Source organism: Pipistrellus kuhlii, unplaced genomic scaffold, assembly GCF_014108245.1.
Source record: "Pipistrellus kuhlii isolate mPipKuh1 unplaced genomic scaffold, mPipKuh1.p scaffold_m20_p_7, whole genome shotgun sequence".
Classification (NCBI taxonomy): Eukaryota; Metazoa; Chordata; class Mammalia; order Chiroptera; family Vespertilionidae; genus Pipistrellus; species Pipistrellus kuhlii.
This window is the reverse complement of record NW_023425573.1, coordinates 13,866,922-13,882,619: the sequence shown is the minus strand read 5'-3', so window position 1 is coordinate 13,882,619 and position 15,698 is coordinate 13,866,922. Positions and strand designations below refer to the sequence as shown.

Below are 15,698 nucleotides of genomic sequence, written 5' to 3'. Positions count from 1 at the left end.
GCAGCCTAAGCTGGCTCAGTGGGAGCATCCGGTGTCCCCGTGAGCCATCAGTTCCCCGGCCCTCTGCCCCCTGAGAGGGAGCTAAGGGGCCTGTGGGAGGTCAGGGGGTGATTGTTGATGATGCTGCCTTTTGTTTTGTTCTGTTTGTTTTTTACAAACTAATTTAGGCTTCCTAAGTACCTGATAGCTCCTGCCACTTGATCTATAAGGTTCCCTTTTCTGGGTTCTAAAAAGACAGAATTGGCCAGAGAAACAAATACAGTTCTTATTAAAGTAAAAAACAACAACAAACAACCTTTAAAACATTGCTGCTTGCATTTCAGAATTTGAAGACAGTTAAGGTTATGCATCACTGTTATCTGGAGGATATATCTGGAGGATATATCTAGACAAATCCGTCCCGCCAGGCCTTGCAATGTGGCCCGCACCGTGCTGTCATCACTGCACTCCGCTGCGTTTCCATCACAATGACAGTTTATGACTGTTCAGTAAACCATTCGGCCCGCGATTTAGGCTGGATTTTAGATTTTGGCCCCTTCTCTGATTGAGTTCGACACCCCTAATCTAGAGCATCAAGAACTCGCCTACCCCAGGCAGTAGGTCCAGCAGCAGATGTCAGGACAGGCCCCAGGCCCTGCTGTCCCTTGCCTTCTGACTGAACTAGAGAGCTTCTGTATTACCAATATGTGATCCGTTTTACATTTACTATTTTCCATTTAAGAATTGGGAACAAAAGAAAAGCAAAATTCTTAGCCCAAGCTCAAATACCTTCACCAAGCTGGCAGGGGCCCCTGTGGTTTAGTCACTCCTGCTGAATAAATGGAAAATAGTCTACCGTAAAAAAACACTGAATGGAACTAACTTCTTGGGGGTAAGGACTTTGTTGGTGTCAATTGGGCCCAAGCGGGCTTTTTAAATTTTGGAAAACTGGTGGCTACTATTAAATTCATGAATGTTTTTTGCTTAAAAATATTAGTGAGTGTTGCATGGCTAAGGCAAATGCTGTGTCAAAAAATTGAAGAACAGCAGTATTACTTTGCTGGTCTGATTTCAGTGGTCTTAATGTAGGCTGAGGGTCAGGCGATGGGACTTGAAGGCACTTGCTTGTTGGAGCGGTTGTATTAGGCCAGCCATAATGCTTGTAGAGTCCTGTTTTTGTCGAGATCGGTTTTTAACAGGTATTTGTTCAGCTCTGGTTTTTGGAGTCCGGTGAACCAAGTTGAAATTTACATAGTGAAACTCACCCTTTTCTGTGTTTGGCCTAAGTTTTGGCAGCACCTCAGGCATGTGGTTATCACCACAGTCCAAACAGAGAACATCTCTCTCGTCCCAGAAAGCTCCCTGTGCCCTTTGGATCAGCCTCTCCTGCACCCTGGTAACCACTCACCTGCTTTTCTGTCCCTGAAGTTATCTTTTTCAGAACATTCTCTCCATGGAATCATACAGTACAGTACACACCTTAAGTCTGGCTGCTTGTATTTAGTATGAAGCCATGTGGCATTCATCCATGTGGCTGTATCATAGTTGTGTTCCAGCATCTAGTTGTATCACAGTTTCTTTACCCATTTGCCAAATTAAGGCTATTTGGATTGTTCCCTGTGTAAAAGTTCACATGTGAACATACATTTTTATTTCTCTTGGGTAAATACCATGAGCTGTGGTAAGTATATGTCTGAATAACAGACTGCTCAGCTGTTTTCCAGAGGACGTGTATCACCTTACACTCCCACCAGTGCACATGAGCTGCAGTGTATCTCCGTTCTTACCAGCGCCTGGTATTGTCAGTGCTTTTTGGTCAGCCTTGTGACTAATGAGCAGTGGTAGATGATTGTGGCTGTCATTTGCATTTCTCCAATGACAATAACAATGAACGTGTTTTCATCTGCTTATTTGCCATCCACAACTTGAATTGTCTCTTCAAAATTTTTAACCATGTTTCATTCAATTGTTTGCTTTCTTACTGTTGATTTTTTCAGAGATTTTAAAATATAGTCAGTCTCATATTCTGAAGAAAAAATTTATATATACATACAAATATTTTATCAGATATATGTGTTACATATATTTTCTCCCATTTTATGCCTCATCTTTTTATGCTCTTTCAAAGAGCAGTTTTATATTTTGATGCTTAGTTTATCAATCTTTCAAATTCTATGGATCATACTTTTTGTGTCATATCATAAGAAATTTCAAGTAAGATTACAAAGATTTTCTCCTTTGTTCGTCTCTAGAAGGCTTATAATCTTAGGTTTTACAAGAGGTCTACGATCCTATTCAAATTAACTTTTGTATATTATTCAAGGTATGGTTCAGGTGCATGTTGTTGTCAGGTGTATTATTAGGATATAATTATATCATAAATTCACCTTCTTAAATTATACAGTTCAGTGGCTAGTATATTCACAAGTTCCTGCAAACATCACCACTTTCTAATTCTAGAACCTTATTATGCAAAAAGAAACCCAGTACCTGTTAGCGGTTACTCCCTATTCACCCCTACCCCAGCCCCTGGCAACTAGTGTTTTCCTTTCTGTCTCTGGATTCTCTCTTCTGGACATTTCATATAAAAGGAATCAACCGGTATGTATGTAGTCTTTTGGATCTGGCTGCTTTTCACTTAGCATGATGCTTTCAAGGTTTATCCATATTGTAGCATATGTCAGTACTTGATTCTGTTTATAGCTGAATAATATTCACTGTATGAATATATCATATCTTGTTATCCATTCTCAATTGATAAACATTCAAGCTGTTCCACTTTTCAGCTGCTAAGAATAATGCAGTGAATGTACACAGTTTTTTGGTGAGCATATGTTTTTAATTTTCTTTGGTATATTTTCCCCAGAAGTGAAACTACTGGGTCACGTGATAATTCTGTTGATCATTTAAAGAAACTGCCAACCTTTTACAAAGTGACTACCATTTTTTATAATCAATGCCACCAGCAATGTATGAGGATTCCCGTGTCTCCACATCCTCACTGTCATTGTCTGCTTTAACAAAAAACAAACAAACAAACAAAAAATTATCACACAAACAGCAGTCACCATCCTCCTAGCTCAATGTTGTTTCAGCAGAATGTTAAAGGATGTTCATGAGTCCAAGATTTCCCCAGACTGGACTCCCCAAGGCTTGTTGTACTTGCTTAAAAAATAAAAACGTTCTGGACATACCTCAGTAGCTTTGCCACTTGCTCTATTGTTTCAAATTCCACAAGGCAAAAATCCTCTGGATCTTTAGTAGATGTATAGTGTGGGCTACTTGTATATAAACATGGCCTCATTTCCAAAATACTCTTTCAATCCAGCTGGGATGAGCAGTTTTGGGAAGTAACTTCTGTGATAAATTAGAAGCAGCATTAAATAATGTAAGAACTCCTACTAAGGTCTATCGGTTTTACCTGAATATTACCAAAATAAAATAAAAATTTATTCTATCCATCTTACTGGATGTGAAGTATCTCCCATTGTTTCATGTATCAGTCAGCACTGCTTTTCTTCTGATGGCTGAGAAATACTTACTGTGTACATATTCAGTTGACTCTTGAACAACGTGGGTTTGACCTGCCTGAGTCCACTTATACATAAATATGAATTACTCCTCTATTTTACTTCGTGTGGTGCTTTTTTTTTTTTTTCAAAATTTCTCTCAGCAGTATGTTGTAATTGTCAGCATATCAAATATTGAACATATGCTTTTAGATTTGTATTTGGTTAATTATTAATATTAAAGTAAATGCCAAGTATCAGAAGAACTTCCATTTCTAGTAAATGTAAACAGTGTAAATTTATAAAAACCCTTCTGCTGACGACTAATAGAAAAGTTGAAAAAAATATAGAAGAAAAGAAATATCATTTTTAAAATCATAGCGCAATCGGGTTGGAAATCCCCAAATAAAAAGGTAGAGAACATGTTCATGAGTTACTTTCTATTCTACAGTTGGAAATGCCATGTTTAAATAAGTTAATGTTTTTGGCTCTGGCTTAAGGGGTCTATGTATAGGTAGCAAATGGATTTCTCTTCTCCTTTTGCTTTTCAAAGGTAGACGTAAACACATTAACCCTCAGCCTGCAGGCTCTGGAGGCAAAGAATAAGGACCTGGCTGATCAGTTGGCTTACCTGAAGCTTCAGCAAGAGGAGGCTGACTACCATGGGGTGGGTATGAAAAGGTCAGTCTTAAGTAGGAAGTAATGACTGATGAGTTTTTAAAAAGAGAGACCTGAGGTCAGGAGATGGGTTTCCTTTCCTCCCTCCCTGCCTCCTTCCCTGATTACCATGAGGCCTGAAGAACTCAAGCTAAATGTGGCATAAACTCCTATAGAGTCCAACAACAGAGGAGTTAAGAAAACAATTATTTAAGGCAGCTGTTAAACATCTGCTTACACAGATGATCTAGAATGCTGAAAAGCACAAGGATTGCTAATGTTTTAAAAACATCTGCTCTTCAGGAATTGTGAAGAAGAAACTTGCATTTTCCCCGTTTGACAGCTTCCTCCATTAGGTCATCATTTGTAAGTTTGATTTCTAACAGCTACTTAACAAGGCCAGTGCATTCCAAATAAATGGCAAAGTTCTTAAAATATCTTCTCCAAGTGGTAAAGGGGATTTTAAAGAGATGATTGGCCTGTGAAGAGTGAATACGTTTCCTATTGCCTTTGAATAATTGAAATTTAATTATTGCTTCTATAACATGCAAATAATCTTTGGAAATTCCATGGAGGCCCTAATGTGAGTCTATCTTAATCTGAACTAAATTCTCTTAAATTGTGTCATAAGCTGCTCGTTACTTCAACTGTGAAAAATTACAGAGTAAATGTAAGTCCTTGTACATGTTCACAGCTTTAGAGCCAGCCTGCCTAGGCTTTTCCATCTTGGCTGCGATTCTTGATTGTGCTGCTTAACCTTTTTGAGCCTTGGTTTCTTAAATCTGTCAAAATGGGGATGATAATACTATTATTTGGAGGTTGAGGGTTGTTCAGGGGATTAAGTTAATACATGTAAAGCATATATCAGGCATCTAACATTTATGGAACTCTAGGTATCTGAATTGACCCTGGGTAAGAAAGCCTTTGAGCTGCTATTGGAGTGACTAGAGGCACTGGCTAATTCTCGGAGGCGCCTCAGGCCAGTCCTCCCTCCCCCAAGACAAGATCCCTTCATGCCTTTTGCTTGTTGGCCAGGGCTCAGCGGGGCTTTGTCCCCCATCTCCTTCTGGTTGACCGCCTCAGCCTGCGCCCACACTGTGAGCAGGCCTGTGGCCTCACCTTGCTACTGACTCTGACAGATCTTGCCAGTCATTTGGTCAAGGTTGATTCTTGCCTGCAGACCATGCTTCTTGATAAGGTCTCCCAGTGAGAGCCCACCCCTCCAGCTGCAGACCTGTGCCTCTCCTCTTAGGATCTTCTCTGACCACGGGTGCTGGCACGCACTGCAGTCGGCTGTAGCTGGCTGAGGAATGAGGTTGAGATTTCTGGGTTATTTTTTAATCTTAACAATACTAGTAAACCTATTTCCATTAAGTGCTGGCAGTGTAATTTGCTCTTTGAGAGTTAACACTTGAAATTCTCCATAAAGCTTCCTTGTAGTCTGACCTCTTATTGCCACACATGAGCGTGTGTTGTATAAGTTATAACATGAAAAGCCTTTCCACATTCCAAGAAAGCTAAGTGATTCTTGAGTGTTTAGTATTTGTTCTAGCTGGCATATTTTAGGTTAAATCTAGCCCTTGGTGTTTTTATACACTATCCCTACACTTTACAGCACTTTGGGGCACATTGATTTATAGAACTTGGAACTGAATTTTAATAATCAGGGTTTTACAGTTATGGTTTAGCTATTTTTGCAGCATTACTGGCCATCCTTCCATATATATATATTTTTATTTTTTTTAAATATATATTTTATTGAGTTTTTACAGAGGAAGAGAGAGGGACAGAGAGTTAGAAACATCGATCAGCTGCCTCTTGCCCATCCCCCACCGGGGATGTGCCCGAAACCAACATACATGCCCTTGACCAAAATCGAACCCAGGACCTTTCAGTCCACAGGCCGACACTCTATCCACTGAGCCAAACTGGTTTCGGCCATATATTTTTTTTACTGAAGATATGGTTGAAGCATAATCCCAAACTATAATATTTCAGTCATGGAATGATTTTACATCAGAGTTTCTAAAATAGAAAAGTTTTGGTAAAGAGGCCTGTATATCTTCCACAGACAGAAAATTGATGATGAATTTTATGGTAATACATTAGTATTAGCCTTCTATTTTTTTTATGGCAGTCCACATTTCCCTTAGGTTATTTTGAAACCAATACTTTATCGGTCTGAATGCTTTTAAAAAAATATTTTCCTTTGCCTTAGTGGTAGCAACACAGATTTTTTTTTAAACTTTAAGAAACAATGTATGATTATGAATATTATACATGCATTAATATTGCTTTGATAAGACACATACATAGATGGTCATAATAGTTAATAGCCCACTGATACCTAATATTCAGTATATATCTTTATATTGAATGTTTGTAATTTTAGAGTAGATGGTATACAAGGACTAATGACTCTTATGTGTGTGTGTGTTTTTAATCAAGTCTAGACTGTCTAAAATGTCCTAATTTTTCTAGTTCAGGCAACTACTGAGGAGAAAACAAAATCTAAACTAGTATCCCCTCTGGTGCAATGATGAATATATTTCGAACAGAGAAAAATATGAGTTACATGTTATTATATAGCAGTATAGTTTGAAGTGTGTCTTTTCTTTTACTTGGAAATAAGTGTGTTGAATTCACAACACTTGAAATAAAAGGCAGTACAAAGTGATGGCTAAAGAATAGCTGTAACTGTCAGAGATAATGAAGAATTTCTCCTTGTAAATTAATATCCCTACATATATGGTTTCATCATTATCAACTTGCCCAAAGTTGAATATAACACAAAAGTCTAAATTCTTTGGCTTTAAATGCCTAAGAGGTTCTCTGTTCTTTATTCACAAATAAAGCAAATGTAAGCCAGAAATAATGAATTATGTCAATATTTCCCAGGACCTTAAACTCCAGATTCACTGCAGATGGTCTGTAGTTCAATGGGCAGCTTGAATGATGGAGGATTTGCTGTGTCTGTATTACAGTTGATTTGTGAAGATACTTTTGACATCATTGTTTCTTGTTATCAGGACATCACTGACATTTATTATGAAGGGTGAAACTTCCCCATTTAATCACTAAATTGTTCCCAAAGTACCAAGAAGGCCCAAAATTTAATCAAAAGAAATACTTGTTTCTCTGACAAAGTTTGGTGGAAAAGACATGGGGAAAATGTCATTATTAAGTAGGCTATTGGAATGATGAAAATATGTAAATTCATGAATGATGAGAGCTTTCAGTAATGTTTGTCCCAAATAACACCGTGTTCAGGTTTTGATCAACACAGTGTTTTCCGTTTCTGCCTTGACACTGATAGTGGAAGCCTCTCCTACGGCCTGAGAGTTGTGACCATTTGCACGTCCCATTCTCTTCAAGAACTGTCTGATCCCAAACTGTAATCCTGTAACCACTGATACAGCCCCCACGTCTGGGCTGGATCACAGCTACAAAGGAAGAATTGATGTAGAAAGATAGAATTCATAAATAAAGAAGTGCCTGTGGGATGCTTGAGGCACTCGCTCTCCTTGTCTGCCAAGCGTGTTGCAGAGTAGTACTCGGCTGTTTAGGGAGGGAGAAGAGGCAGCTGGAGCCACTAAGTAGGCCTCCTGGTTGGTTGGTATGAAATGGTGAGGTGCAGATACTTATTTAAAAAGAAAATGATGGTTCCCTTGCTTGCCTGGTGCACTAATCCATGTCTGTGCTTGCTTCATCAGATTGCCCGACAGAAGATGGAAAATGCCTTGGGAAAAATTACTCAGAGTAAAAATAAGCTGGCCTATGAAAAGGGAAAACTCCAGGTATGAAGTTTTATTTTCTGAATTTTTGTCTAACTTTTAATGCTAGTTGTCAGACTAAATATTGATGAATTTTGAGAGGACCTAGTCTGTCATTTACTAATTACATAACTTTGGGTCAGTCTTTGAACCTCCCTAATTTTGTTACTTCATTAAAATCTAGGTGACTTCTGTTTATAGTACCTGTAGTATAATGGTAAAACCTTAAATCTCGAAGCCAAAGACCATTCTGTGAAGCTTTATCATAATAGTTTAATGCAAGGTCATTTACTGAGAATGTAGAAAGCCCGTGTTCTCTTTGCTGATTTTTTTCTAACTTTCCTAAAGAGAAATAACCCTGGAAATTGTTACTCTGAGGCACCAGAATAGATGAATGAACTCTTCCTTTGCAAAGGTTTTGTTTTGTTTTAATAACGTTTTTATTGAACTATAACACATATACAGAAAAGTACACAAATCACTGCCTAGTAAATTTTCACAAAGTAAAGCTAATTATATGATCAGCCCTCAGATCAAGAAATAGAACATTCCAGAACTCATTGTATATATAGCCTTTCCCACTCACTATCTCCAAGAAAAGTAATTCCCATCCCCACTTCTGACACCTCAGATTAATGGTTCCATTACTTGAACTTTAAATAATAATACAGTGTATATATTTTTGTATCTTGTTTCTTTCATCCAACATTGTTATTGAGAGATTCATCTGTGTTGTGTGTTATAATTCTTTGGTTTAAAGTGCTGCTTAGTATTCTATTATATAAATACTAGAGGCCTAGTGCATGAAATTCCTGTATTCAGGGGGTCCCTCAGCCCATCCTGCACCTTCTCCCAGTCCAGGAGCCCTCAGGGATGTCTGACTGATGACTTAGGTCCGCTCCTAAGGACATCCTTAATGCTTCCAAAGGAGGTACGAGAGGCTCCCACCACTGCTGCGCTCCCCAACCATGAGCCCAACTTCTGGCTGACTGTGCTCCCCCTGTGGGAGCACCCTGACCACCAGGGGGCAGCTTCTGCATTGAGTGACTCCCCCTGGTGGTCAGTGTGCATCACAGTGACTGATCCTTTCACTGTTCAGATTTGAATATTAGCCTTTTATTATATAGGACTAGAGGCCCAGTGCACGAATTCGTGCACAGGTCGTAGTGTTATATTGAGTACCTGCATCCATGTCCGTCTGTGTATATTTGGACCCTTGAAACAATGTGCAGATGTGACCTGGCCCGAGTGTCTGCTGTTCCTGACGCGGCTGATGAGGTGGCCATGGAGCTGCGTGGGAAGTCATGGCAGAAACACACGAAATCTGGGGCCTTGGGATGCATTGGCTTCTGTGTCCTTCCTTTCCCATTTGACCGTCCTGAGTTAGAAATCCTACCGAATAAGAAGTTCACTGTAAAAACTAAGGGCCATCGATAAGAGCACGTTATCTGACCAGCGTTAAGGCATTTTACCGAGTGCCCAGAGGGAGGCAGGGCAGAGGACCTGAGGAGTGTGGGGCGTGAGGACAGTCGTGTTGTGCTGAAAGAGAGGCACATTAGAAAGTCTTCAGTTACACAGCACTTCCCATTGGGTTCATAGGTTGATGTTTGGGTAAAGCTAGCAATAAAACTACTGGCCCACAATGTGTTAATTTGGAGTTTCCATAAGCCATAGAAGCCAAATGAATTATCTCTTTACATGTAAATGGACTTAGCTTGTTTTAGCTGATGAAGTCGCTACGTATTTCAGTTGAGATAACATTCTTTGCATTATTAGAAAAACTTAGGATTGCGTTTTACTGGTTTTAGGGATTCTCTGAATTTATTTTGAAACTCATGCAATCTTTTTTCCTTTGGGAGTATATAAATATACACGCAGTATCTTATTAATGAGGCTTGTTTTTATTACTCGTTTGCCTTTTCCCTAGATAAAAGTGACACAGCTGGAAGAGCAGCTCCATTCTTTCAATGAAATGAGTTCACAGAATGACCAACTGCGCAAGTTGAACAAAGCTCTGGAGGACAAATACACTCAGGTGTGATTGACAGCTACAACAGGTGGCTGCTCAGCTGTTTTAACTTGTTTTTAAGACATGGATGCCTTTTTCCCACTTATCATACATGCCAGAAAGATGAATATCCTCCCCCTTAACTCAGCCCAGCAAGCATTCTTTTGTTTTGTTTTGTTTTTTACATATATATATATTTTTTTAAATATTTTATTGATTTTTCACAGAGAGGAAGGGAGAGGGATAGATAGTTAGAAACATCAATGAGAGAGACACATCGACCAGCTGCCTCCTGCACCCCCCCCACTGGGGATGTGCCTGCAACCAATGTACATGCCCTTGACCAGAATTGAACCCGGGACCTTTCAGTCCACAGTCTGATGCTCTATCCACTGAGCCATACCGGTTTCGGCAGCAAGCATTCTTTAAACACACAGTGTATACAAGGTTCTGCTCAGCCATCGACGAGTGCACAGAGCTGCCTGAAGCTCGCTCACGCGCTGATTGGAGGCTTAGGCATGTGTTCAGTAAACTTCGCCATGGAGCAGGAAGCAGGACTTTCAGAAACAAAGCAGTTTGTATCGTGAGCATCGTAGGAAGCACGTTACAAGGGAGCCTTGTAACTTTCGGCGTGAGGAACAAGTCTCTCTGGATTTTGAATTATAGGCAACAAGACACACCTGCATCAGCTGCTTCCTTAAAGAGGTGTTAGCAGAGCAGGTGCTTGCTTGTCAGCATGGTGACTGTTGAGATTGATAACATTTTTAATTTATTTATTTATTTATTTATTTTTTTTAGAGAGAGGAAGGGAGAAAGAGAGATACAGAATTAAACCCACAACCTGGGTATATGCCCTGAGTGGGGAAAGAACCAGCAGCCTTTTGGCGTACAGGACAGAGCTACAACCAACTGAGCCACCCACCTAGGGTGAGATTGATAACATTTTAACCAATGAAGGAAGTTAGATAAATAAGATATATAAAATATTTTGTGAGGAAAATAATCCAGGAATATGTTACTGAAAAAAAGTGATTCATTTCAATATTTTACAAATTTACCGAAGATGTGATTTTTAAGAACATCTCTGCCACTCTCTGGCAGCCAGTATAATTTCTGTAGCTGTAATGCGTGTGTGTGCCCCTTCGGTAACCAAGGAAGTAGAATGTGTCTCCAAATGGAATCCTGCTGGGGTTCTAACCGGCTATCTGACTGTTGGTCCAGACGTGCTCTCCTTCAGGGATTTGATGAAGGGCTGCTTCTTGGCTGGGACAGACTCTCAGTGGGATTTCTTCATTCCGAAAGCACGAACACTTTTCACGTTATACTTTCCATCACGGCTTTGCTTAGAACGTTGTTGTGCCGCCTATTAAAGGAGACACTCTGAAAAATAACTAGGTTTGGTTTAGTTTAGTTTAGCTTATTGTTTTTAATTGGTGATGCCTCCAAGAAGAAGGAAATCTCCGGAGAGGCCTGCGTCTTCGAAATTTCTTGAGAGCTGTAGACCCAGCGTAAAGGAAAGAACCGTGGGTCTGCCCAGTGTTGTTCCCAGCTCCACACGCCATGTGACCTTTGCACCTGCCCTGACTTCTGCGAGATCTCATGACACTGGGGACTCTCGAATCTCTCTAAAGACTCTTTTGAATGCTATTAAAACCATGGAGGGAAGACTGGAAGGTAAAATAGACATTCTTGCCTCAAGACCATTTAAAACTTACGAGGCATCATATTTTCTTAAACGAGATTCGGTAAGTAAAGACCATAAATTATTAGGAAATTTGAAGTTTATATTCAACAAGTAACTCAGTGCACGGATTTGTGCAGGGTGGGGAGACAAAGGGGGTCCCTCAGCCTGGCCTGCACCCTCTCGCAAGCTGAGACCCCTCAGGGGATGTAGCAGTATGCCAAGCTGCAGGTGGCCAGGGAAGAGCCCAAGCCGGGGCCAAGCACCATGCTGCTCACACTCATCCTGGCAGCACTGCCACAGAGTCAGGAGGGGCTCCTGCCACCACAGCTGTGCTAGCCAGCTGTGAGCCCGGCTTCTGGCTGAGTGGCGCTCCCCCTGTGGGAGTCCTCTGACCACCAGGGGGCAGGTCCTGCATTGAGCATCTGCCCCCCAGTGGTCAGTGCGTGTCATAGTGACTAGTCAACTGGTCATTCTGGTCATTTGGTTGTAACAGTCGCTTAGGCTTTTATATATATAGATGAAGAATAGTAGTAACAATCCTGAAAGATAATGTCTGAAGGTCTGAGAAACAGGAAATTAGGTTCTCACAAATAGGGGATACTGATGATACAAATAGAAACCATTCTGGCTCTCGCATAATTGTTTTTGGACATAGAAAATATCAGATTTTGCTTAAATTGACATTTCTAAAATCTAATTTTGATTTATTTTTTAATTTAAAATATCTACCTAATCTTAGTGTTCAAATTAAGTTGTTTGGTTAAAGCCTAATTTTAAAATAGAAATACATGAATAGAAGCCCTAAGAACTTGAACGTCAGAAAATATTTTCCAAAGAAAACTTTTTATAGCATCCATTCTTGCTTGATACTTAAACTATGAGTTACTACTGCACACTTACTTGAATGTCTAAAAGGGGAAAACTGATTGATCAGACCAAGTGTCAGTGAGGATGTGGAGCAGCTGGGCTTCTCACAGCCGCCTAAGGGAATGTAAAATGGTGCAGCCACTTTGGAAAATAATTTGATAGCTTCTTTAAAAATGAAACATACTCCTATCATATGACCCAGCCATTCCACTCCTAAGTACCTACCAAAGATAAATGGAAACATTGTCTGCACAAAGACTTGTACACAGTTGTTCACAGCACCTGTCTCTCTAATCGCCGAAAGCTGGAGACCACTCAGGTCCAGCAGGTGAATGGGTTAGTAGCTGTGGTGCAGCCACACGGCAGAGGACTGGGCAGCCACAGAAAGGCATGAGCTGTGGATACAGGCAGAAGCCCCGGCCCCATTTCACATCACCTCATAGCCTCAGCTCCCTCATCCCGTATTCTGCCCTTTCGTGGCGATGGTCAGATACTGGGTTTGCTCGTTTATTCACACAAATGTCTTTTCGTTTTGGAGTTTTTTTTAGGGGGAAAAACAGCTAATAAAACTGGCTTCATTTATAGTAGTAAATAGCACATCTAACTGGACAGTGTAGGCCTGGCTTCTCTGTGGCTGTGTCTCGCTCTGATGCTGATTGTTGTGCTCTGGGAGAGTGATGCTGGTCCTCGTTCTCCTAAGGTAAAGTCCATCCTGGAAAAGAACGAAGAGGAGCTCTCACAGGTGGTGAAGTGTCGCGATGCGGCGCTGAAGGAGAGCCAGAAGCTGAAAGGGGACCTGGAGGCCCTGGAGGACAGGGAGAGCAAGAAGGTGGGCGTCCTGCCGAGAGGGTCACTGAGGAGGCTGGCGGCTCACAGCCCCTGCCTCCGTGCCTTGTTGCTTTGTGAGGACTGATCAGAGGAGGATTTTTTTTTTTTTAAGAAAACTTTAGAAACGCTTTTAAAATGTTTTCCTTAAAAACGCATAATTCCACTCCCAATATTTTTCATCTTCCTGTTTTAATCAAAAAAGTCCTAATTTTTTTTGTTGCAGCACATTTGATCTTTTTAATAGCCTGCCGCCTCTTGCTTTATGAACATGATGTTCACAGCTACTACCCGTTTTCCCGAAAATAAGACGGTGTCTTATATTAATTTTTTCTCCCAAAGTTGCGCTAGGTCTTATTTTCAGGGGATGTCTTATCTTTCCATGCGCTAGGTCTTATTTTCGGAGGATGTCTTATTTTCGGGGAAACACGGTATTTCTTGTCATTAGTTGCTCTCTACTTCAGCGGGGGGTGTGCTCAGTGAAGACAGGTCCCATCCCAAACGTCTCCGTGACAGCAGTGCTGGACCTGGCCTCGCCGCTGAGGGCTGGGAGGTGCAGCATCGTCCAGTCCCTCCGCCTTCCCTTCCTGGTCTTCCATCCCGAGAGAATGCTGACCAGGCCCTGAGCAGGCCAGCCAGGTCGTTGGTCCCGGTGTCTGTAGCTAATATCTGTGCTGTGTGTGACATGCCAGTAGTCAGGAAGCACTTGAGAGTTCTCTGTAGGATCCATGGGATCTGAGGTCTAGTTTTATTTTTCTCAAAGTCACAATCACTTAAGAAACAAAATAAGAGTAAAATGCACTTTAATTATTCCTCTTAGCATACTACCGTGTTGGTTCCCTACTCCTTTTCCTGGAAGTCATGGGACTTGGCAGAAAGAATCAGACATCTTCCCCTGGTTTTCTTTCCTGTTAGATGGGGACCTTCCAGCGGCAGCTGGCGGAAGCGAAAGAAGACAACTGCAAAGTGACGGTCATGCTGGAGAACGTGCTGGCTTCTCACAGCAAGATGCAAGGCGCTCTGGAGAAGGTGCAGATGGAGCTTGGGCGGAGGGACTCGGAGATCGCAGGCCTCAAGAAAGAAAGGTGCCAGAGATGACTTTTCTGTCTTTGTCCTTGTCATTTCCCGCTGCTCTGCAGTGAGGAGCCGAGATCAAGACACCAGTCAGTTACAGCACTTCTTCTGCACACCCCTGGTGATGGTGAAGAAGCTAATTTAAAGTTAGGGGAGATCTGGGATTCGAAACCAGCCTGATTTCCAGAATTTTGAAATTCTTATATTTTTATAGTGATGTAAAGTTTTAGAAATTCATCTGATCTGTTGTTTTACCCTTGCTGTTTTCTATGCCTTTAAACTTGTCTTTGGATCTACAGAATTGTAACTGTCAAGATAATTGAAGCTAAGGGCCTACTTTAGTTTGGATTAATTATCCATTTATTAGTGTCCCATTTAAAGATTATTATTTTAGATGAAACATTCTGAGAACTTCTGGCCATGTTTCATTAGTAAACTCCTTTGAATGTTTCAAATATTACATAAAAGTTTCCCTTTTAGGTTAATGAACGGAAGGTCTGAGTTAGTAAGGCTTCTACAATATATGATAATGTGCATGTTGGCGGTGCAGACGCCTCTGTGTTATGAGTGGACGAGTGAGTTTTATAGACTTTATTGCGCTCATCTTTGTCTTGTACATATTATAAATGTATCTTTAGCACTTACTGGTAAAAAGGAATTCAAGGGGATGGTATTAAAAATAGTTTACCAGTCACAGTAAAATTCTAGGTGCCTGGTGTTTTTAGAAGCAGAAATCTTAACATCAAACCAATTCCTGTACAAATGATAATGTGAATATATTCATTCACTGGTACAAAACTATATGTAATTTATAGGTTATATATGTTATAAAGTTACCAGCCTGTAATTTAATTATTGACATGTATTGAGAGCTTAATGCAGCAATTTTCAACCTTTTTCACCTCATGGCAAATGTAACCTAATACTAAAATTCTACAGTACACCAAAATATATATTTTTGCCAATCTCACAAAAAAAGTAGGTATAATTTTGATTCATTCACATAAGAAAGCTATTTTGTATTGCTTGTTGACAGTGTTTTATTGGCATTCTAAGGGAAAAGAGGTCGGTGCCCTGGCCAAATAGGCATGTCTTAAAGATTCTTGTGGTACAAAAAAAAATTTTTAAATAAAAATTTAAAAAGAACAAAAAATTCTTGTGTCCCATTGGTTGAAAATTGCTGGTTTAATGTATCCAGCCAGACCTGCCCCAAAGTGGGGAAGTTTCTCATTTGTAGGAGCCTTCATTCTTCACCAGAGGCTGCGGCTCCTGGTTGCCCAGCCAGCTCCCTGATATCCTGGTCCACAGCCTGCTACCTGTGC

At 40.6% G+C, this 15,698-nt stretch overlaps 1 protein-coding gene across 2 annotated transcripts in view; it reads left to right on the top strand.

Moving 5' to 3' along the window:
- Positions 1 to 15,698, top strand: part of CCDC150 (coiled-coil domain containing 150) — a 39,783-nt gene that overhangs the window by 13,570 nt on the left and 10,515 nt on the right. Inside the window, exons 13-17 of one of the 2 annotated variants that reach the window (XM_036420810.2) lie at positions 4,042 to 4,155; positions 7,859 to 7,942; positions 9,846 to 9,953; positions 13,178 to 13,306; positions 14,218 to 14,387. In XM_036420810.2, coding sequence (XP_036276703.1) covers positions 4,042 to 4,155; positions 7,859 to 7,942; positions 9,846 to 9,953; positions 13,178 to 13,306; positions 14,218 to 14,387 — 605 coding nt within the window. Of the gene's footprint in view, positions 1 to 4,041; positions 4,156 to 7,858; positions 7,943 to 9,845; positions 9,954 to 10,319; positions 11,672 to 13,177; positions 13,307 to 14,217; positions 14,388 to 15,698 lie in introns of those variants that run through there. The other variant, XM_036420811.2, reaches the window with a different exon arrangement.